At 44.1% G+C, this 23,450-nt stretch overlaps 9 protein-coding genes across 9 annotated transcripts; 2 read left to right on the forward strand and 7 right to left on the reverse strand.

The window, feature by feature from the left end:
* Window positions 1-30: 30 nt before the first annotated feature.
* EAF02_006125 (uncharacterized protein) lies at window positions 31-3,090 on the reverse strand (the record flags this gene model as incomplete). Its single annotated transcript, XM_038902173.1, has 4 exons — window positions 31-886; window positions 943-2,110; window positions 2,161-2,718; window positions 2,826-3,090. 4 exons carry the CDS (start codon window positions 3,088-3,090, stop codon window positions 31-33), a joined length of 2,847 nt encoding a protein of 948 aa, XP_038758390.1.
* Window positions 3,091-3,362: 272 nt separating this feature from the next.
* On the reverse strand, window positions 3,363-4,149 carry EAF02_006126 (uncharacterized protein; the record flags this gene model as incomplete). Its single annotated transcript, XM_038902174.1, has 2 exons — window positions 3,363-3,915; window positions 3,971-4,149. 2 exons carry the CDS (start codon window positions 4,147-4,149, stop codon window positions 3,363-3,365), a joined length of 732 nt encoding a protein of 243 aa, XP_038758391.1.
* A 483-nt stretch (window positions 4,150-4,632) lies between these two features.
* Window positions 4,633-5,731, forward strand: EAF02_006127 (uncharacterized protein; the record flags this gene model as incomplete). Its single annotated transcript, XM_038902175.1, has 2 exons — window positions 4,633-4,754; window positions 4,813-5,731. 2 exons carry the CDS (start codon window positions 4,633-4,635, stop codon window positions 5,729-5,731), a joined length of 1,041 nt encoding a protein of 346 aa, XP_038758392.1.
* A 326-nt stretch (window positions 5,732-6,057) lies between these two features.
* On the reverse strand, window positions 6,058-8,165 carry EAF02_006128 (uncharacterized protein; the record flags this gene model as incomplete). The annotated part of the gene is made up of 6 exons (XM_038902176.1): window positions 6,058-6,255; window positions 6,342-7,187; window positions 7,290-7,419; window positions 7,475-7,667; window positions 7,719-7,846; window positions 8,041-8,165. The coding sequence occupies 6 exons, from the start codon at window positions 8,163-8,165 to the stop codon at window positions 6,058-6,060; spliced, it is 1,620 nt and encodes a 539-aa protein (XP_038758393.1).
* A 530-nt stretch (window positions 8,166-8,695) lies between these two features.
* Window positions 8,696-9,634, reverse strand: EAF02_006129 (uncharacterized protein; the record flags this gene model as incomplete). Its single annotated transcript, XM_038902177.1, has 1 exon — window positions 8,696-9,634. One exon carries the CDS (start codon window positions 9,632-9,634, stop codon window positions 8,696-8,698), a length of 939 nt encoding a protein of 312 aa, XP_038758394.1.
* A 2,461-nt stretch (window positions 9,635-12,095) lies between these two features.
* Window positions 12,096-14,203, reverse strand: EAF02_006130 (uncharacterized protein; the record flags this gene model as incomplete). Its single annotated transcript, XM_038902178.1, has 5 exons — window positions 12,096-12,353; window positions 12,412-13,087; window positions 13,135-13,599; window positions 13,651-13,671; window positions 14,052-14,203. 5 exons carry the CDS (start codon window positions 14,201-14,203, stop codon window positions 12,096-12,098), a joined length of 1,572 nt encoding a protein of 523 aa, XP_038758395.1.
* An 866-nt stretch (window positions 14,204-15,069) lies between these two features.
* Window positions 15,070-19,805, forward strand: EAF02_006131 (uncharacterized protein). The gene is made up of 7 exons (XM_038902179.1): window positions 15,070-15,411; window positions 15,459-15,757; window positions 15,834-15,936; window positions 15,996-16,589; window positions 16,645-17,216; window positions 17,296-18,442; window positions 18,547-19,805. Exons 1-6 carry the CDS (start codon window positions 15,408-15,410, stop codon window positions 17,422-17,424), a joined length of 1,701 nt encoding a protein of 566 aa, XP_038758396.1. The 5' UTR covers window positions 15,070-15,407; the 3' UTR covers window positions 17,425-18,442; window positions 18,547-19,805.
* EAF02_006132 (uncharacterized protein) lies at window positions 17,593-19,696 on the reverse strand (the record flags this gene model as incomplete). The annotated part of the gene is made up of 2 exons (XM_038902180.1): window positions 17,593-18,431; window positions 18,538-19,696. The coding sequence occupies 2 exons, from the start codon at window positions 19,694-19,696 to the stop codon at window positions 17,593-17,595; spliced, it is 1,998 nt and encodes a 665-aa protein (XP_038758397.1).
* A 413-nt stretch (window positions 19,806-20,218) lies between the features above and the next one.
* Window positions 20,219-22,341, reverse strand: EAF02_006133 (uncharacterized protein; the record flags this gene model as incomplete). The annotated part of the gene is made up of 5 exons (XM_038902181.1): window positions 20,219-21,056; window positions 21,109-21,288; window positions 21,334-21,770; window positions 21,824-22,050; window positions 22,188-22,341. The coding sequence occupies 5 exons, from the start codon at window positions 22,339-22,341 to the stop codon at window positions 20,219-20,221; spliced, it is 1,836 nt and encodes a 611-aa protein (XP_038758398.1).
* Window positions 22,342-23,450: the final 1,109 nt, after the last annotated feature.

Below are 23,450 nucleotides of genomic sequence, written 5' to 3' on the forward strand. Positions count from 1 at the left end.
AATTTTCCTAAACTACCCAGAGGACCTAAACTAAGTACCCAACAACGTCAATTTTTCAAACGCAGAAAGATGAGGTGCCTCCTTCTTTCTCCCCGCCGCTTGCAAACTCTCCGCATAAACCGCATCACCACCTACTGGTCTGTATTCCTGACCTTCCGCGCCTGCCTGTTCATTTGCATTTCCATTTCCATTTCCATTTCCATTTCCATTCGCAGCCGCATCCGCCGTACCAAAAACCTCTCCCACACAGCCCTTACACAAAGCGACCACCTCTGCCATACTACCCTCAATCGCTCTCGCTCTCTCCCACATACCTCTTCTCACGAGGCCCACAACCAATCTCTCGACTTCACCTCTGGAATCCTCGACGCGCGTCATTAATCTGCCGACACTGGCGACGAGATATTCTTCTTCGTATACACTTCCCTTTTTACCTCGGGCTCTTTTGCGTTCTTCTCTGCGTCGGTTTTTAGATGTCGCTCTACTGACTCCCGTTCCAACGGTTCCGACACTTCCATTACCCGTGTAGCGAGTAAAAAGCGAGCGATTCGTCGAAACGCGAGAAGAAGCCGCGACGGAGATATCATCTGGGATTTCGCCATCGCCTCCTCTTTCGCCCTCGTAGAAAGCGAGTGGATCGGCGAGTGCTTTTTGTCTCAGTTCGCGGATACGGGGAACTTGGGCTAGGAGTTGTGCTTTGCAGTCTGCTAATAACTCGGTGCTTGAAGCGAGGGCATCACCGAGACCAGGGTCGATTACGCTCTCGAGGAGATCGGGTCGAGCTTTGAGTGCAATCAGGTGAAGGGCGTCGGCGAAGAAATATCCTTTGCAGAAGGTTCTGCAGGCGGTTTCGAGAGAGGAGAGGTAATCGAGTTGGGAGGGGTTGCTGCGGCGTAGTAATCTTTGCTTTCGATGAGGGCATCGTACAATGTGCTTGCTAACTCGGTGAGTGCGGAGCCGCTCATTGGTTTTCCATCTGCACCGCCGGTGAGAGCACAGAAAAGAGTTTCGCGCCATTGAGAAGGTCCGGAGGCGAGATAGCAAGATGTAGCTTTTGCGTAGTTGTGAAGGGATTCGTAAGCGAGTGCTGCTTCTTTGTAAGAGGATTTAGACTCGAGATGTTGAGCGTAGAGGGCGGTAATGACAGCGAGGGGTTCAGGATTATATCGGTATATAGCTAAAGCAGCTTTGTAGAGAGCGTGCTTCTGAGTATACTTTTGAAGTTCCTCAAAGGCGTTGAGTTCGTGGAGATGGTTAAGCGCTTTGGTGTGGCGAGATAAATAATCATCGATGCTATATTTACGACGTAACTCGGTCATTTGTTGTAGATTTTGCATGAAAGGAAGATATTCTCTGGGATCCTTCTGCGATTGCTGGGCGACTAGAAGAGCAAGATCGAGGTTATAGAGACCAAGAGCATTCTCATATAATCTATTGACATCCGCCAAGAAACAGATGTGCTCAACTGCTTTATCAGCCATAGCCTCATCTTCCTTCATCAACTGTGCAACAACCAATAAGCCATCATCCAATGCAGGTGGATTCTTGCACACATTAGATGTGATAATGTTCTGTAGGTTAGTTGCAGTGCGAGTTTTGAGGACTTCGAGAACAGCATCGCAGATTTTGTTAACTTTTGAAGCTTTGGTGGCTGTAATATCAACAGGATTTTGAGGAGCGATAGTACCATTTGTGGTAGGTAATACGTTGCCATTTTGGGAGACAACTCTTGTCTCTTTGTACATTGTTTGGGTAACATCCTCCTCTCTCAATGACGATAAGAACAAATCGATATAAGTGATTTTCTTGATCTGGTCAATAAAAAGTGCAACATTCGACAAGAACTGCTCTGGAGCATGATCATATAAAATGTTCATATCCACTCGTTGCGTTCTGCAATGAGTGAAAGCCTTTCTGTAGTTCTTTTCCTCGATAAGTTTTCGAATACCTGCAAGGACCATTGCACGAGGGAAAATAGTCTCCAAGTTTCCACGAGGCATTTGTAGGTTTAGACTGAGAGAGGTTGGCATTGCGGTGACAAGTCGAGCTCCTCTTTCAATGCTTCTACATCTCTCGTCAATTTCTGGGTCATCTGCCGGAACTTCAAGGTCTGTTTGATATTAGCATTGAAACAGTGCAGCAAGATTCAGAAATACGTACCATGGACTTCTGTGATGTGCACAAATTTTAGGAGGTGTGTGGTGGTAGTAAATATAAGATGTGCCGGTGTAACTAAGAATGATGTGCAGTTTCGGACAAGTAAGCGTGTGTTTGCAAACAAATGACCGTTACTAGACAACCCAAAAGCTATGCGGCCGTCTCCATAAGCATTTGGACCGTCACCGAATGGTATGATATCTACCCAAGGTAATTGCTTGGAGAAATTGCAAGAAGATAAGGACGCATCGCCGAAAGCTAAGCTATGAAGGTCACCAGAGCTAGTTTGGACGTATGGATGCATTACACCATCTTCAACAAAGCTTGATAATATCGATACAGATGATGTAGGGTAATTTTCAAGAGCCTTCTCTTTCATCTCCCCAGGCACCTCAGCGAGATGGTATCCTTGAACAACCGGGCCAGTTTCGGTTCGACCCAAGGCGAGTATTTCATTCTTGCCACTGAAAGTAATTTGTTGATAAATGGTAGATTTTATCGCAGAGTCAAATGTATATTGACCAGACAATGTCGGAGTAGGTGCGACCCGTTTGGTAGCATCTATTTCGAAAATTGAAATGCCATCTTGATGTAAAACGGCAAGTAATGAAGCATCAGCATTGATGGCAACATCGATGGCATTGGATTGTATTGTACTTCGTGATGACCCATAGGAGGTGGGACGTTAGCTACCCGGAAAGGAGTTACCATGAGATTTTGTCCATCAATAACTGCGAGCACTCCAAAATCGTTTGGTGGTGCCAAAGTACCACGCGCCGTTGTAAAAATATACTCTGCAAGATCAATAGTGTCCTCAGCAACGGACAAGAATCTCAGCGGCTTTTCTGGGTGCCAAGCGATAGGGTTAGTGGCAACCAAAGGGGCGTGATGGTTTCTAACCTCTTGCTTGAGGGACCAATGATAATTACCCATTGTCCATAATTGAGTGCATCAGCCATCACAACAGCCAACACCGTAGAGTCAGAATTCCAAGCCAATTTGATGTACTGATTAGGAAGTTGGCGTTGCTCTTGAGTGAGTCTGTAGACTGAATTCTCCATGTCGTAGTCCATTACGTCAAAAAACACTACAATCGATTCTTTTCTTCAGTCGTTGGATGCCGGCGATCAATTTCCGGAAGTCTCCAGCTCAAAGCGCCTTCGAGACCATCTACTGGCTCGCTGACACTATCAATTTCACCTTCTCTAGAATATACCTCGTATTATACGACGGGAAGCCGATTCAATAGTAGATATAGCAAGATAGGCTCCATCGCCTCTCCAGCTGATAGTGACACTCGAATCATCATTTTGACTTAGAACACCTTCATCAGTCTTCTCAGGCATAGTCGGATCTCGTAAAGCTTTGGCTCCTCTGCCTTGGAATTGCGTTTCCTTCTTACCCCAACCAACAGATACATGGTTCGAAGCTTTCAGGTCCTCTTTGGTCATGGTAGTATCCGCAACGCCATCGAAGCTGCGACTCATCCAGATGACGGTATCTTCCTTGGTTGTGATTGCCAACAATTCTTCATCAGGTGACCATCTTGCCGCAGTGATACCAGCATCAACTGAGCCCATGATTTCAATCTGACCTTCACCAGGTTGAGGATCTTCTCTAACGACAATGATGTCGCCCCCTGCAAGAACAAGACATGTTGTCAAGCTATCTCCAAAATGATGAAGACTTAAAACTTTGTCACAGGCCAAATCCGGATTTGGTGATGGCGCTTCCCATGATGTGATGAGAGTATCCTCACTGCGATTTCAAATCAGCAAACTTCAAAGACGCTCAATTAGAAAATTATATATACTGTGATTTCGAGGTTGTCTTGACTCTAATAAGTTGTATTACTGCGTCATTTTCGGTAGGACCAGCGGTACAAACGACAGCATCATTTGCCAGATCCCACGCCGCCGCCGTTATAGGTCTGTTCTGATATTGCGCAGGAGGCTTCCATTGCTCATATTGGATCCCTCTTAAATTTCTCATCTTCTCGATATTAATATATTTTATCAAAACATGTGAAAAATAAAAATTTATGCAAATAAATCTCCAGTCATCCTTTTTGTTCAGGCAATGATTCGTCGGAAAATCGTATCCCGGTCATTTTCACAAGCCAGTTTTTTTTTGTTTGGTGCATTCCCTCATACCGTGTAAGCGAGAAACGCTAAATCTTTAGTGTGTGACTTTCCCTGTAACCCCAGGTTTAATCAGAGGATTGGTGGTGAGACTTCTCTTCTCACTCTATCAACATTCCACTTCTCGGCCCATTTGATTCAATAGACATTCGATTCTTCTTCTACAGTTACCATCGCGTCATTGAGATACTTGTACATTGTAGACTTTATATTCTAATTCTCTCCGATAGATTTCTTGACCCTCTCAGATAGACCATAATGGATATCGCATTCAACAACACTCTCCCATAACCGACGTCACAATCGATCTTCATCCAATCTCACAAATCTTACCATGGCACCACTAACTACCAAACTTCCTCCCTCAAACGACGATTATTTTCCCGACCATACATCCTATATTGACAATCGCTCTTCTCCTACAACGCCTTCAATTCTCTCTCGCTCATATCCCGCGTTTTCCGTACGCAAACCCGCCCCTATGAATCTCCTCAATCCCCAAATCAAAATCAAGCATTCACCTCGCTCCTACTCCTCTCACACCCCGCGCACCAGGCCACCGCTCGGCACAACTACAACCCTCACGCCACTCGCATCTAAGAAACACGATAGCTCCAGATAATCTAAAGATCAGTACATTCGGTGAAGATAACCCTAATGATTCAGATTGGCTTCTGCGAGCCGGCGCCATGATATCATCCTCCACTCGAGAGTCCAAGGGCCAATTATGGCTCGTCTCACGCGCAAGTTCAACAAGTTTGCAGAAGGATGAGGATGAAGATGCATTTGAGCGGGAGCTCGCCAGAGAAAGAGAACATTATAGCAGAAGAGGAAGTAGACGAGGAAGTTTCGATGCGGATGATGAGTTCTCACCACTCACAACGAGACGAAGTTTAAGTTTTGGGCCTGCACACAATAGGCCAGCGAGTAGACATGGCAGTCGAGCAAATAGTAGAATAGGAAGCCGAGCGAATAGCAGGAGAGGGAGTAGAGCGGCGCTGATTACACCAATGACAGCAGATAAAGATGGAGGATACTTCGATACAGAATTCGCACATGAAGAATACCCTGCAGAGCCAGACTTTGTAGATGTGGAAGAAGAATGGCTTGAGGATGGTGACGAGGCAAGAAAAGACGAAGCAACGGTTAAGAAGTTGGCTAGAGCGAGCAGACTGGGACTTGGAGGCCTGGTAGAAAATTTACTAGGCTGGAGTTTGTTTGCTGTTGAAGAAGATGGAGAAGAAGCCGAATTCGACACATCAGATGAGAAAGGAGAAGAATCATCATTGTCATCACGACCGTCGCGACACACCCTCGATGGGATGAGTGACACACCAGTTACCGAGCAAATGCCACCACTTAATCCAAATGAAGCCGATGGATGGCATGATGCTGCTTGGCTTCTGAGCGTCGCAAGTAAGGTATTACTATGATGTCACATTGCTATATCCTTCAGCTTTTCTTTCTACGATTCTGTTCCTTCTTATAGTACAGCTTTCATTATGAATTATAATAAGAACTCTCGGCATGTTCCCCATATGCATCAATACAACTCGTATACATATGTGGTCGTGAAGATAAATATGCCACCCAAAGTTATAAAAGCGCCAAAATCGCTCCTGCCCAATGATCGATCAAATCCTTCCCAATACCACTTTGCGGAATTTTCTTTCGCCGGAATCCTTTCTCCCATGTTCATTCATGTGTAGCAGTTTCAGCTAAACAGTATTGCTTTTCCTCTCGCTTCGACCCGCTCGATTCAGTCGGTAGTCAGATCAATGATTTCATCTTCGGCTGTAAAGATGTGTCGTCTTTTAACAGGACGCTCAAGGATAACTTCGGGTTCATCTTCATCGCGTTCATCTACATGTTCGCGCTTCAGTGTCACCTCAGATCTGGCCTGTCCTTCGACCTCTGCCTGCACTTTATCAACGACTCGCGAGATCTCTTCTTGGACCTGCATAGGAAGTTAGTGTCACTGATAATACATCAGAGGTATCTGATGGCCCAATCTGGATTAAATCTTTGAATGATGGCACATACCTCGACTACGTTGACAACGTTAAAACCCTTTGCTATGTCTCTTAATTGACCTAAACTTCTTTGGATTTCCATCAGTACTCGTGTAAATGGGGTGGCACCAGGCTCCAAAGCTACTTGGCTGATAGGCTTAGGTGTAGCAGGTGTGACTGGAAGTGTTGAAGGTTCTTGATTGTTGTTTGGGCTGTCTACCGATTTTCCTCCTTGATTGTCGGTGCTTTTCTCAAACATTTCACCTGATGCGAAGGCCACAGCATTCGGTTTAAACATTGCTTCTGTTGGTGACTCTACTGGCATTGCAGGTCTAGCTTTCAAAACAAAACTAGGTGCTGCTACCTGTGAAATTGATCCAAAAGCAGGAACTGATGGATATCTGATCTCTTCTCTGGAAGCAGTTGGCTTTACTGGAAGCACGTTTGGGGATGGTGCAAATGCCAAGCCAGTCGTAATTTTGGGAACCATTTGACCGAATTTCTGTGCTGGTGGTGCTAATGAGGAGAAGGTACTGGTGGACAAATTGCTCGTTGCCTGATCAAGCGATCTGCCAGTAATAACTGACAGCGGGGGTAGTACTGGCATTGACAAGAAGGCACCAGTTACCGGATCGAAAGATCTTCCTGTGATCACTGACTTTGTGGCTGGTGGGGGTGGTGTGGCCATTTCGGATATAGCCTTATGCTTTGGAGCAGTCGATGCTTGGATTCCTTTAACAGCATCCTTGTTAAGAACACAAGGCCTTTTGCTTGTGCTTTCAATCAAGGCAGGTTGAACTGGTACCCCGGGTAAAGGCTTCGAAGGCAAAGGAGCTCGATTAACTTTTGGTGTCAATCCCTGGTCTTGAGGAAGTATCTTAATTCTACGGTCAGTTTTTCTTATCTAATAAAACATTTGACAATCCTTTGATAATTGGAGGTTGATTTTCAGAAAGCAGAAGACTAACAAGGCACTTACCATCATCTGCTGCAAAACTTCCCTTGATCTATATTTGAAATGGAACTCGGCCAGTGGCTTGCTAACTGGATCAATATATTCAAGCTGATAGAATGTCTCTTGGTCCGATATTTTTTGTGGTTTTCCAAGCCTGTTGTAATAGGTCAGCTTCCGCATTGAATTGTAGACTGTATCTTCTCATATACTTTGTTGTATGGGTTACAGCTCTGCCCTTTAACTGTTTTTCGTGAAACTTTGTGTTTATTGGCATCGTCTCCTGATCCGGTGTGGAGATCGGAGTATCCACCGGAACGACTTTACGGACACGCCAAACCTGGACTATGAGTTCTCCGAGCTGCGAGACTTCTCTTGGGTTGTGCGAGAAGGGGACGTCGTCTCCTACAGAATCAACATCAGCTATGTGTAAGATTGAATTGAAGATCGGTCTACCTATTTGAATCTCAGAAAACTGGAAGGGTCTCAATTTTGTGCTGCCGGGTTGTCTAAGGCGGTCTCCTGTCAAAGTATGATCCCAGATATTGGGTTTGAATCCATCCTCATTGCAAATTACAGTTGAACTGTTGAAATGCTCAGCTTAAGAACGATGCTTAACAAGATCTGATTTTTATAATTACCTCATCTTTTTCCATCAACTATAGCAAAAAATCCCAGGCAGTAATTTTTCTTCTTTTTATGCTTTGGGATCTTCGCAGGATCAACGAGGTATTGCAATCCAAAATTTGCACCCGATTTCGACTCGATATAAACGGACATCTTGTGTCGAGGGCCATTTTGCGTGTTCTCATCCTCATTGTCGTCAAGATCGGGATATTCTGCTGAAATCTTAGGAGCGTTAACTGTAACTCTGATAAATGGAACCCCAGGTAGAATCGCCATTTTTGCAGATATTGCTGGTGAATGGGAGGATTGCTAAGAAGGTTGTTGGTTGTATGTTGTGATTGATGGAAAGGAATTGCCTGGTGTAAATAAAAGAGTTACCCGACAGCGCAACTGCCATTTTTGGTTTTTTGGGCGGAATTGCAAGCGCATTATACCCTACTTTCCTCCAGTAATCGTGGTTTTGATAGCTTCATTCCAAACGCATCATCGTTATCTTTTTATTGTTCACGAAGTTTCATGTTATCTAGCCTATGATTATCTTGTACATCTTCACTATCAGATTCATTGCGGAGATGACAGGTCTTTGATCACCATGTGAGTGAAAAGTAGAGTTTGGTATGTTATAATTGTTACCCATATTTATCTTGGAATATCCCCTATGCTAATAATTGTCGATAACTCATCATATTCCACCATACACTGCTGGTAAAAGACCTTTGATACACCAAAAAAGATATTTGCTGGATGTAAGTACCTCAGGTCTCCCACTTCTTGAAAATAATGCCCTTTACTTTCCTCGGCGTCCTTCAATTCTCCTTAAGTGACTTGATAAATCCAATATCGTAAGCTGCCCTCAAATCATACTTCGGGCGTTCTTGACGTCGACGTCTTGCCATTGTATCAATATTTTTGATCTTCATCATTTCTTGCTTCAACCATCTACGTCTCTCCCAGAGTCTGCCCCATTGTAACTTTATATCTGCCATTTCAGTATCTGCATCGCTCTTCTTGTCCAGATTCAAGCATGCAATGCGGTATCTGAACCATTTGATTTGCTCTTGAGTGGTCGCGGAGGTGTATTCTTTCTTATATCTTCTGAACTGGAGCTTGAGCAGGGGTGCATTAACCATGTTCGTCATGGCGGGAATTGTTGTGTTGCTCGAGCGCAAATGCGATAGGTTCCAGATCTGTGGGTAGCTAGATGGCTTTTCGAGCTCGACACTAGTGGCCTGCGAAGTATCAGTCTGTGAGCCACTTGTGACCGACCAATCACTAGGATGGACGGCGCTAGATCGAGTATCCTCGGTTTCCAAAGTTTTCACTTGCGTGAGACTGATTGGTGAAGAGTTGGTCGGTGGGTTGTTAATGGGTGTCCAGCCACCAAATCGAGGAAGACCGATCTGGACAGGTTCAATCTGCGAAGTATGAACAGCGTGCCAGTTTCCGTCTTGAAGAATACTAGCTTGAGCTAAGATATCAACCTGAGCAACCTCAACCCCTGAGATACCCGATTGTGTAGTGTTGAGGGGTCTCCAAGCGATGATTAGGGGATTTGCTGCTTGAGTGGTTGCAGTGGTTGCTTTATTGACTTCGATTTCCGGAACTTCCTCCTCGATATCGGTATATTCTACATCTGCATCGTACTCGCTTTCTTGACCCATAATGTTGACTTGCTCATCATGGGAATCGAGGCTGATAAGGCCACGGGAGACCGATCTGCAAGGCAAGACGAATGTGTAAGCCATGAGGAACAAAGACTGTATCTCGCTGTCAGTTCGACCCGGTACGAAGCATTGTAGCCAAAGATTGCAGCAGATATAACTTACTGAATGATTGTTGCTGCTATTGTCTTTGGAGATACATTTCTATTGTAGGCCTTGAGGAAGAAGAAGGTCAAGTCTTTGGTTTCAGCTTTGAGGCTTCAAACTATCCACATTACTTTTCATGCCATTGAGCTTTTCATTTGGGCATGATGGAGTGAATTCACTTTCAAAATTTTCCTTTAATTTTAAGTTTGGGAGGGGTAAGAGATAGTGAATATCTGAACTAACTTTATCACCAGATCTTCTTTCAACCTGAAACTTCGGAACTTCGACACTTCGAAGTCCCGAGGTCTATATTGGTCTGTCTCATAGACTCTGATCTGACAAAAACCTCGAAAGCCCTTCAAAGCATATTGTCTTTTTGTCTGCAGGATCATATCCTTTCATCAGGATTGTACTACAAAGATCGCATTCCACAACTATTCTGTCTGTTTCTAAAGCTCACCAAAGTTGGTGGATTGAATGAAATACTCAGATCTGAGCCCAGGAAGTCAAGCTTTCATCCAAGGAACACCTCGAACTTACGCGCGAGATTTCCATTTATTCTCATGTTACCTTTCCTTCATGTATTCTCTCACTATTTCCTTTACATCTCGTTGTAAACTCGGAAATACTGTTCGAGCAGGCAACTCTCAAGTCAAGAAAAGCTCCATCGGCATGCTAGTTTCGAGTTTTAAGTAGATGTCAAGCATTGGAAAGACCTCACTAAAGATATCCATCGAGTTTTGCGGTGTCAAAACGATTTTATTGGTAATCACAACTACCGGCAAGTAGTCAGATAGCTACAAGCTGCAAGTTGAAAATATCATCCGCCCAAAATGTCTTGTGTCTCATTCTATCCAAGCACTTCGTCCTATTTTCCGCAAACGAAAATCGTTGCCGTATGTTCTTCCACTCATCTCAAACCTTTGGCCCATTATCTCACCTCAATTTTACAAGGCTACAGGAGGTTTGTGCTATTCATTAACAATGTTTTCCATCGAAAAAAACCAATAACCAACCTCAGGTCGCTGGCCTAACTTTGCACATATTCTTTTATATTCAAGCACAACCGACACTTGTTGCTTCTTTAACCACTCTTTACTCTTCACTACCCTTCTTTCCCCGTCGGTACCCAGGAAGAACTTATCAAAATACCTTCAGATCGATACAATTCAATCTGCATAGACATAGCTTACTAGTATAGCTGCTCCTAAGGTCTGAGTTTGTAGGAATGGGAGAATTCGAGATGTCTTCGGAGCCTGCGTGCTATTGCTTTGTCGGGTTAGTATCGTACCAACTGGATCTTTCGACTATGGATTTACCAAGTTGGAATTCGATGGAGATGACTTGAGGGAGCGGTTGGTCTGATTCGTGGTATTGGTGCCGTCAAAGACTATTTGCATTAGATTGTTCTGATGTGCGACAGTTTTGATGAAATAGTACTTATAGACCGAATGAATGTTGCTGATGATATTGATAAAAATTGGACGGTCATAAAGTGAGATGTCGCAGACGGTCTCGGCAAGTCGGCAATTTGGAGTTAGTGAATAATGAAGATGAGATGAATCAGACGAGAGGGATAGTGGGAGAAAAGAGTCATTGTTTGGGCTGAATTTGAGGTTTGGGAGGACTTGGAATGATTTTCTGGGCTCGTGGGAGAAAGCGAATGGGAAGGAATAGGTTCGGTGATAGCTGCTTTTGCGAGTATTGAGATGGTTGAGGAAAAACGTGGGGGTAGTTCGTTTTTGGGAATTAGCTAGATATATTCTAGATTCTTGTAGCTCAGTAGAGCGTCAGATCGTTTTAGTTGAGTGATTTAACCGAACAATGAGTATTTTCTAATAGACTACCAAGAATTTAGGTTCTCTTGCCCTTTCTGATGTTGTGGAATTAAAAAATAATCTGATTAGCTTAGGACATTGGGCCAGCTTCATCTGCTCCATCTAGCACCACTTCTCCTAACTAATCTCTTCGCTATCAAGGTACATGCATAAAGAACATCCTTTTCTCTTTCAGTCCATTTTCTCATCGAATACCTCTTGATCTCCTTTCGCTTATTCAACTTGTTGTTACACTAGCTCAAGATGAGAATCATAAGAAAGGGTGCGCCTCTCTATGTGACGATAGTGATACCCACTGATATCTCAGCTGATTGGGTGGACAAGACTAGGAATACAGCATTGCAGACAAATCATCTCTGATGATAAATGATGTAGATACATTAAATTGCTCTCGATAATTTCCAACAATCAGGACTTCGGCTCTTCCGAAACCCTCACTTGAGTGATTTGACCCTTCAACCTCTGCACTTCCTCCGCGATCTGTTCCCTAAGTCTCTGCTCAATTGTAACCGGATTTTTCTTCCACGTCCCTATCGTTACTATGATGCAAACACTCGCAACTATACTATCATATCCTCGCTAAAAGAATCTGAGTAAGCTTGTCCCACTGCATGGAGTTGCGCATATGTCATTGTCTTTGCCGAAGACTCTAATGAAGCAAGTTGTTCCGGACTCACGATGCCATTTAATTGTGTTTGTTGTGCTAAACTGAGAATAGCGGTACTGGCTGCTATTCCTATGCTGCCGCCTAGAATACGTGCTTGCGATGTGATGCCTTGTACGACCGCGTGGTCGCGGATGGATGATTCGTAGTTTGACTTTAGTGTCGTTAGCTAAAGACAACATAGTGAGAAATATTTCAGTAGGAGTACTTACTAGCATCGATACTGTAGATACTGTCAATCCAAACCCTAGCCCAACAAATACTAAAAAGCCATAGGTCTTAGCTTCCACGTATTCAGTATTCGCTAATGTAGATAGCGAACTAGTGCCTATAACACTCAGTCCAGATCCCACGAGTAGAGTCAAAAATACTCTGTTTTTCGTTCCATTAAGCATTCCACCGAGAAAACTCGCTATAGCTGTTGATCTTAACATAGATAATAGTCCCAGTCCTGCGGTTAACGGACTCTTCCCATTCACAACTTGGAATTGTAGCGGCAAGCTATAAATTACCACAAAGTAAGGAAATCCCATGAGTAAAGTCGTGGACAAACCGAACATGTAGACTCTGTTCTTGATGAGTCTCCATGGGAACATCGTTGCGAGCTTTTCTTCCCATTTTCTCTGCACTATGAATTCCCAAGCGAATAGTAAGATCCAAAAGACTATTCCCACTATTACGGGTATCAGGAATAGTGGTTTATTCCAAGAATTTGTCTTGAGACCTGCTTCTTGGAATGCAAAGACGAAAAGGATAGAAGCTATGATCAAAATACATGCCCCGACAAGATCAAGTTGCCGAAGAGGTCTACGTTTGGATTGATGAAGTTGATTTTCATTTGGCCAGACGAGATAGAATAATATTAAAGGCACGATTCCGATTGGTGCACTGTGTATTTGTTAGCTTTGGCTCTTCTAATAGGTCGGTTTATTTACTCTATCCAAAATATCCATCTCCAACTTGTGTACTGGGTAATGATACCTCCGATGACCGGACCAAGCACTCCGCTCATTGCAACCACTGCGCCAGCCAAACTTCCAATCCATCTCCTCATTCCCGGGGGACTGATTTCAGGGAAGATGACCATTGTCAGAGAATAAAGACCCGAACCGCCTATGCCTTGCAAAGCTCCGAATGCAATAAGTTGGTTGAGTGTTTGCGCAAACCCGCATGCAATTGAGAATGCGAAGAATATAATGAATGCTGCAATATATGCATTCTTTCGACCAGCAATATCACCAATTCGTGCGAATAAAACAGCACAGCCCAAATAGGATAGGGTATATGCGAGAGCTATCCATGAAACAGAGTTGAGAGAATTGAATTCAACACCAATGGTGTAAAGAGCTGTTGCTACGATACTGGTATCGAGCAGCGCAAGGAAAAGACCGGAACATAGACTTTACAATGTTAACGTAGTTCTAAAAGTCTAAGGGAGATCGGAAAATCACCTGATACATAGACAGACGAGCCTCTATTTGGGGATGTTAGGACCATTTCCTCGCGCGTTGGGTTTAGGTTCGGAAATGGGTTCATCGGAGGCTGAAGACTCTAGTTTGGGGGTATTTTTATTCATGGCTCTCGAGGCAAGTGGAGTTAAACATGATTAAACTAGTCGTTGACGTTTCGTATCATGCATCTGAAGTGGCCATCTTATATAGCATTTGATTATCTGGTGATTTGAAGCAAAAAAGGTTGGTGAGAATGAATCCGTGGGTGAGATTAAATCCGCACGCCAGTCTAGTAACCGGAGAGATATTCCAACCGTTTCAGCCTCAACATAGGTGAGAAGGTTCTGAAAAGACAATTGATGGATGAAATAAGTTGGTGTTGAACGAATTCATGGACGGACAGCAGATGTTGTTCGGCCGTAAGCGCCAAGCGTCCAGGGATGCGGACGATACGGGCGTAAGCATTGAAGCATCTCGCAGTTTCTTTCCTATTGAGCTTCACTTGGACAGCGACGGCATTCCATGACGCATCTTTAAGGATTTTTGATGGCATAAAAATTTGGATTTCATGTTCATGCAACGTTCAAAGCCGGAGCAGAATGCACTAGGGTATCTGGACGCCAACAGGCAGATGACTGTTGATTCTTTTGATATCTCACGTGCGAGCTTATGGAAAACGTATACAAGCAGTCGCTCTCCAGTATATTGAAATGATTCTAAGCAAAAGGTCTAGAGCTCCTTCATACTGAGGGCAGGAAGATGCACGTCTTCAGGCCAAGATTCAATCTACCGGGTTCCACGACAAGAATTCTAACTCCCAAATCTCTAGTAGATGTCCAAAATGCTACAATGAATTGTAGCCGAAGGTAATTGCTCGTCTGTCCATCACTCAACTACCCATTTTACTATGCACATCAATATCATCATGATTGAGCAGAAGAGACTAGTACTAGTATGGCCTCAAAGAGGTGGAAAGCTGGGGGCTTCAGCAATGTTTGACTGAGATTTACTGATGGAATCCGACGAAGACCAACAAAAGCAGTTGAAGAATTAAGAACCGCCGCATAGTACAATCACACTCTTGTACATCACTTGATACTCGAGCCAGCATCAGGTGCCGATTTGTCAATCGATTTAACCGTTTGTAGGTGCGATCATATACATGTTGGGGTGTGGGAATAGCTTGTCATGCGAGCTCGGCTTCTTTCACAACATTGTGCCCGCGGTGTGCGGTTAGTTGGTGAAGATCTGCACACGGAGGACGACTAGCCGGTTATTAATATCCAATCAGAGGTTTAGGTAAATGTACGAAGCCAATATTCAAAGAAATCCAAAGTGGCTCAGAGTGGGAAAGTGCTCGATGAAATCTGGGGCTTGCATGGTGTGATTACTCCGCGTTACAATTCGATTCTGACTCTTACCCTTGTACGCTACCACCCCGTTGCTGCTTTGCGGCCTCATGAGCTCTTGCTGTGATGGGTCAAACTAAACCCTAATGCAACGTCCAATTCGAACTACTTGTTGAGATCGGCCTGTCTTTTCGCCGTTTTGAAGGCTTACACACCAACTTTAACCTTACCAGAGATTGATTGCCTGATATTGGCCACCCAACCGCAGATCTTCACAATTTTGATATCAGAACATTGAATTTCACCTGCCACATCTTTACCATATCCCTCCCAAACAGGAATCCAGACGGGGCTCTTGGCTTGCAACGTCCAATAGCATCCCAAGAACTGAATTCACTATTCCACAGCATGAGTGAAGCTTTACACAACAGACGTCAGGCGTGCACTAATTTAGCCTAGGATTTCCGATAGCAAGAACGATTCATAAGTACTTAGTGAGGCCTGCTTCTCAGGTTTCAGCAATCTTGATGAGGTACCAGAGATTACCGACCAGCGAAGAAGCTGAAATGGCGAACGAGACTCTTAATAACGACCCTGCTCCCTCAAATGAAAACGATGGTGAACCTGATGTCAAAGACGGAAATGTCAACAATGATTACACACAACGGTCGGAAGTTGAGAGTCTAAATTTGACTGCGATACCACCTGGAACAATCGATCCAATATATGAAGCAAAAGCTCGAGTCTTAAATGAAGCTGTAAGATTGGAAATCTTACCACTTCCAGGTGGCTCTGCTCAAACGTGATGTTCGCTAATCATGTGATGTTACTCAGATTCAAGATATTGGCATGGGATGGTATCAATGGCAACTATTTGTTGTGGTAGGATTTGGCTGGGCGAATGATAACTTGTGGCCAATTGTTACATCACTTATATGTATATGCTCGATCTCGATTTGTCTTTTTATCTAGTCAGAAAGCTAACAATGAACATAGTCACGTCGATTACCAATGAATTCTCGCCCAAGCACCCGCCTCTACTCACTTTAGCTCAGAATATTGGTCTTCTGGCTGGTGCTATGTTTTGGGGTTTTGGTTGCGACATTTTCGGTCGACGTTTAGCTTTTAATGCTACGCTTGGTATCACCGCTGTTTTTGGATTGATTGCTGCCGGTTCACCAAATTTTGCCGCTATTGGATGTTTTGCTGCTCTGTGGAGTTTTGGTGTGGGCGGGAATCTTCCCGTCGATTCAGCAGTTTTCCTCGAGTTTCTTCCTGGTTCTCATCAATATCTTCTTACTGTTCTTTCAGTCGATTGGGCCGTAGCTCAAGTTATCGCGAATTTAATTGCTTGGCCTCTCTTGGGAAACCTCACGTGCCAAGAAGGTTCAACATGCACTCGATCACAGAATATGGGATGGAGATATTTTCTTATCGTTATGGGAGGCATCTCTATGATTGAGTTCTTCATTCGTTTCACGTGTTTTACGATATTCGAAAGTCCGAAATATTTGATGGGAAAAGGAAGAGATGAAGATGCAGTTAAGGTTGTGCAGGAAGTTGCGAGGAGAAATGGGAAACAGTCAAATTGTAGGTATACCCCATTCATTTCTCCCTATTCTGAACCATTCTAAACTTATATTAGTGACTGTCACCCGTCTCCAAGATTGCGGCACCCTTCCTCATATCAACGCCTCGGCAACCTTGTCAAGAAAACTCCATCAAATGGACTTATCTCATGTTCGTGCCTTATTTGCGACAAGGAAGCTGGCCTTCTCTACAGGTTTGATTATGCTCGTGTGGGCATTTATTGGTCTTGGATATCCACTCTATAACGCATTTCTTCCGTATATCCAAGCCACTCGAGGTGCTGAATTTGGAGATGGAAGTACATATTTGACGTATCGCAACTCTTTGATTATATCAGTGCTTGGGATTCCTGGAGCTCTTATTGGTGGTTACCTTATTGAGGTACCAAGTTTGGGTAGAAAAGGAACTCTCGCTCTTAGTACAACAGCGACTGGAGTATTCTTATACGCTTCCACCACAGCCATGACGTCTACTGCATTATTGGGTTGGAATTGTGCTTTTAACTTTTGTTCCAATGTGATGTATGCTGTTTTGTACGCATACACACCGGAAATATTTCCTACGAAAGATCGCGGTACGGGCAATGCTCTTACCGCGACTTCGAACAGAATATTCGGCATTATGGCTGTAAGTTTTCCCTCGTTGATTAATTTAGATTACAGGAAGGTTGAGAATTCCCTATGAATATTGACTAATCTTTCTGAAGCCGATTATTGCAATGTTCGCCAATCTCGAGACTTCAGCGCCAGTTTATACAAGCGGGGCTCTTTTTATTGCAGCAGGACTGTTGGTGTTGATATTGCCATATGAAAGTCGGGGAAAGGCCAGCTTATAAACCGGAATATGAAGCCCGTATTCATATGGCATTTCTACCTTTTAATCCTGCAGAACAACAAAATTCATATTAGTAATCAGTATTGATCAACAATTCGGGTCTTGGAAAAAAGAAGCTCGGCTCATTGTCGAAACTTCTTGAGAATTATAATTTGACATTACCCTCATTCTAATCTTGTCTAGTGAATACAGGTATAGTGTCAATAGAACAAGCGACTTCAATCTCATGCCCTCCCTCCCAAGATTTATCTGTCTCTTGACCAACCAGAGACCAAGATGTTCCCGCTGGAAGATAAACCTTGATATCCTTTGCCCCAGCCTCAAACACAGGACAAACCAAATACTTTGGCCCAAACATATATTGTTCCTCGATTTCCCAGCATTTCTTATCCTCCGGGAACTCATAAAATAGAGTTCTCATAACTGGACTTCCCTTTTTACTAGCCTCTTTCATCAACTCCCTAGTATAATCCCTCATCTCTTCTCGAATCATCATGTATTTCTTACAAATTCCATAAACCTCTTCCCCATAAGACCAAACCTCATTATCCGCACCACTCAAACAAGTCGATCCACCTCCCTCTCCCACCTGTGGCTGTTTAGGTTCCCGATCCCCATGTAATCTCATAACTGGACAGAAAGTCCCCCATTGAAACCACCTCACAAACAATTCCCTAAAAGCCGGATCAGTTGGATCTCCTCCATGAAAACCCCCAATATCAGTCGTCCACCATGGGATTCCCGCAAGTCCCATATTTAATCCAGCAGTAAGCTGATTGCGGAATGAAGACCACGAGGAAGCTATGTCGCCGCTCCAGACCAGCGCGCCGTATTTTTGGGACCCGGCCCATGCGCAGCGGAGAAGATTCACGATGTTGGTTTGCCCCGAGGCGGACATGCCCTCGTAGAAGGCCCGGGCGTATTCGACGGGGTAGGTGTTGCCGATTGAGAGGTTGGTGCCTCGATGGTAGCGATAGTTGTCGAAATCGTAGGCTGTATATTCGGGTTCTGGGCGGCAGGTCAGTTATTGATATCTACCTACCTAGGTAGATTATTAAATTCTACAGACGCATAGTATCAAACTGGATGAGATGAGATGATGAAAAGTACTAACCCGCTTCATCTAACCAAAAAACTTTAATTCCCTTCTCATAATAATTCTTCTTCGCTTGTTCCCATATAAATTTCCTCGCCCCCGGATTCGTTGCATCGAAATGAATCGTATCGCCTTCAAAATCCATCACAATCCTAATGCCCCGATCGGTCCTTACCAAATAACCTTTCTCCAGCATCTCTTCGAAATTCTCCGACCGCGTATCCACCGTCGGCCAGATCGACACCATAAGTTCAATCCCCATCTCCTTCAATTCCCCAATCATCGCATCCGGATCCGGCCAAAAGTTCTCATCAAATCTCCAATCTCCCTGACGCGGCCAGTGAAAGAAATCAATCACGATAAGATCAATCGGTAACTCTCTCTTCTTGTATTCACGCGCTACTTGCAAGAGTTCTTCCTGCGTCTGATAGCGCAATTTGCATTGCCAGAACCCCAGTCCGTATTCGGGCATCATGGGAACCTTTCCCGTGACGTCTGAATAGCGATGTACGATTTCCGCCGGGGAAGCACCAGCCACAACCCAATAATCGAGAAAAGAAGTAGAATACGCTTCGAAGCTCATGATATTTTTTCCAAACACCGCGCGTCCGATTGCGGGATTGTTCCAGAGGAATCCGTAGCCAAGAGAGGAGATGGCAAAGGGGACGCTGGCTTGGGAATTTCGATGCGCGAGCTCGAGATCCAGACCCTTGAGATCGAGATACGGTTGTTGGTATTGTCCCATGCCGAATATCTTTTCGTGCTTGTCCTGCGATTCGAAGCGTTGGGTTAGATGATGCGTTGAGCTGCCGCCGGGATTGGGTTTGAATTCCCGGGCTTCGACATTTATGGCGGAACATTTGGGGTCGGTGACGTCGAGACGATGACGTGCGTATTCCTCTAGGAGAATTTTGCCCTCGCCGTTGTAGATGATTATCTTCCCCCGAGAGGAAACTGTTGCACGGATGGATCCATTAGTGATTGATGCTGATTTGTCTTCGATTTTGATAGTTGGTATTGGAGAGTCGATTTCTTGGAGCGCCCAGAGTTCAGAGGGATCGGGATATTGAGATTCTTTGGTAGAACGTATTCGGAATGCATTTGGTCCCCAGGAATCAATCCAGAGTTCTTCGGCATCGTAGCGATATATTAGACGGTTGCCTTCGGAGTAGAGCATTGTTCCTGAGTATCGATATAGACTTTCTTTGAAATTGAAGGAAGAAAGCGCATACAACGATAGCTGAGCTCCTTTTAAGCTTAATCACTTTGCTTCCTGGATTGATGGTAAAAACATTCCTTCCTTTCCATTGGGCATGAATCGATGAAAATCATGACTCGACAACATTTATTGGCTGATGGGAAATTTACAGATGCTGTGTTGTACCATTGCGGGGTCGTGGAATCACAACCCCGCATCATATGTAGAAGCGCACCAAACAAGTCTATTCGACAAGCACACGCTGCAGATTCGAGATGTGGGACTTGCTTTGAATAGAATCGATCATCATCAAGACACAAAAAAATACAAGGTGTATTTTGATATTCTCCATTTGATGCAGTAGATACAAGCAATGGCTAAATACAATCAGGCACCGGAAAAGCTTCCCTTTCTATGATCCCTGCCTCGCTCGACTAAGAAATATGAAAATCTAATCATAATGTTCGATGTTCAAGTGTTTCGAAAACAAGCAAATATTGTCTAACCCCTCAAGATGCTCTTCAAAACAAGCAACAACTTCTCCTCCGGTCCATCAACCATTTGCATAGCTCTCCAAGCTACAAATCTATCCGGCCTGACCAACACACAGCCACTCTCCCCGATTTCTCTGCGTCTCGCCCAATCAAAATACACGTCCTCATAATCTTGTTTCCAACCGATGGAATATACATTAATCTCAATTCCAAGAACCTCTGCGGCCTTCGCAGCAGCAGCTCTCCATCTTTCTCCTCCAATTCCAGTGAAAAGAGAAAATTTTCCATGTCCAGCTAGATCGATAGTCGAAAACTGTTTTCCTGGAAGTCTGGTATTCAGCCACGCATGAGGGAAACGGCTTCCAGGATAAGTCGTAATCTCATGCTCAAGAACCGGGTCTGCCGGTAATGCTGGTCTTGGTTTCTCATCCGCGAGGTAAATCGCAGAAGATTCGTAACGTTCATTCATTTCAATACCAACGCCATGAAACTCGCGTGCCGTTCCTTCAATCGCCGCTTGAAAGCGTGCTCGCCGAGCTGCCCCTTCAGGTGTCACCTGCGAGAGTTCTGCAAAAAGTTTTCGTCGCATTTCAATGGATGGCTCCATCATTCCTAAAGCTTCCCATACTGGACCGTGGTCTCTAAGTCCTTGATTGGCTCGTGTGATGATGGATTGACCAACTGGTTGGCGTTCTGGGCTAAATGAATCGAGAAGACTGCTTTCCGCTTTTCCCTTCAGGACATAGGCGATCTTCCAGGCGAGATTATATGCATCTTGAATACATGTGTTGGATCCTAGGCCATTGGTTGGTGGATGGCGGTGGACTGCATCGCCGAGGCAAAATCTTATTAAAGTAAGCGAGGGAATTCTTTTGATAAGGGGGCTCGGGTACATACATATTCCCATCAGAGTAGTATTCTGCAACAGTTTCATTGATCGTCCATTTGGAGACTCCAAGTATTTCTGCAGGAATTGAATCATCTCCGATCATATCCTTGACGCATCTTAAGTACTCCTCGTCTGAAGGATTAAAGTTCGTTTCGGAACCAGGAGATGGAATAAGAATGAACATCCACCTGGAAAGTCAGCATCTTTCTATTCAGACTTCATAAAGGACTTACTCATTCCATGGCTTCACCATTCTTATCAAGCCATTCCAACCAAAAGTGGCATCTTTGTCTTCAGGTCTTATGACCCAATGTAAGTTTCCCATTTTATTTTCCATGACATGTCTCAATTCGGCCTTGACTAATATATTGATAGCCAACCCTTGTTGAGGTTTCTTGATCAATGGGATCTGTAATTGCCTCAAGACTTGACTTCGAGCTCCATCACATCCAAATAAGTACTTTGATCGAACGTGATATATTTGTTTCGTCAAATTATCTTGCAGTTTGCTGGTAATTACCCCCGAGGTTGAGTCTCGCTCAAAAGACAAAAACGAGGTATCAAATCGACAATTAAATCCACTATGAGTAGCCCGATTGATCAAAATCGGCTCGAGAACCGTCTGAGGAATATCGACATGATTGCATGGACTAGCAGCATCATAATCACCCTGTGAGAATTGTTAGTCACCAGAATGCTATCATCACCTGCTTGTCGACCTACGGCACGTTTTGGATCATTTCCCCAAGAGTAAATCCTCGCATACTCCTCGCCAGCCAAAGAACGACACCATCGTGTATGCAACATTGAATCACCCTTGACAGCCACTTGCAAACACTCCTCTTCCAAACCTATATCGCGCAGACATTCCATTGCGGCCATGTTGGTTATGTGAGCTCGCGGGGTATCGGCTGTACCGGGAGTGCCCGCGATAAGCATTCCTCGTAGGCCTACGAACGTCAGTATCATTATTCATTTTCTCTTTGCCCGTGATTTCTTCCGCAGTCATCTGATCATAAAAGACAGTCTTTTGGAGGGCTCAATAAAGGTCACGTGCCGAGGCACTGAGAAATCCGCATCGACTCACCATGATGTCCCAGAAAACAAGCCAAAGCCGCCCCAGAAGGTCCGGCCCCAACAATCAACAAGTCGGTCTCAATAACTGCTTCCGTAACCGTGGCGGCTTCATTCTCAGTATTCCCCTTATCATCTGTATAAGGCCAAGTTGTGGAAGGCGACATGTTGAAGTAAATGCTATGATAATGCGATGAATTGAAGAAGATGTTTTGATCTTTGCAGTGTGGGTTGTGGCTTAATTTTATATCAACGATCCCCGGTCCATTTTGTGTTCAAAGATAGTATCAGAGAACGCTCATGATGATATTGACATCCCGCCGTTTCAATTGGAAGCTTTGATTGGTCTCGTCAACTTCTAGTTCTGTGTTGTCCACATGAAGTGCCGAATTAATGCTGTGCGCCCCGCATTTGTCATTGTTAGATGAGCATTGATAAGTCTTTAGAATAGATTTTTATAATATCCATATAATTAAATTCTATCGTTTAAAGTTTTCAAAAAACTATATTGCTAAATAAAGAAAGTTTATGAATATACCTATGTAAACAAACTTTATATGTAAAAAGGGGTAGCTCATATCATGATACAGCGTACATGCTGATGAATCACGTTGTAGAGGTATTGATGTTTTTGCTCGATACACGGACCACATCGGCGCCCACAACTGGCACCCTCGGTAAGGTTACCTTAGTGGGTGTGATAATATGGGCTACATGCTGATAAATCACGTTAGGTAAGCTTATGAAAACTCTATCATGACTTCATATGATGTTTGAAAGCAATTCAGTGTGTAGCTGGGTGAGTACAAATACAGAGGCAAGAACCAAGTAAAAAGGGAGAACATCATCAAGACATCGATCTTAACATACCATCCTACTCATCGCAGCTCTTTTAATAACACTTCCCCATAAACTGATCCATTTCACCTCACTCATAACTGTACAAGTTCGACCACCTCCATCGTCAACTAGACGACCTCCACTGCGTAAGGAAAGACCACTTTGACAACCTCGGATTTATGTGTGAGGAAAAACAATACCGGCCATGAGATGAGCCAAAAGAATGTTGGGTAGAACACCCACCCGATCCAGGTCGTAATACGCCATTCATTTATTTTGCCAGGTGAATGAATAGACTGTAAGTCGCTTATGGGCGGAAAGGAAATCAATTTCGACATGCCCTCGATAGTTTGTCTCGACAAGAGTAGATCGGGGATGTGGCTCTAACTTCCTGGTATCGTGATTTATGACCTCTCGTTTAAGCATGAAAGATTAC

Source organism: Botrytis sinoallii (assembly GCF_014898435.1).
Source record: "Botrytis sinoallii strain Bc 23 chromosome Unknown BSIN_009, whole genome shotgun sequence".
NCBI lineage: Eukaryota > Fungi > Ascomycota > Leotiomycetes > Helotiales > Sclerotiniaceae > Botrytis > Botrytis sinoallii.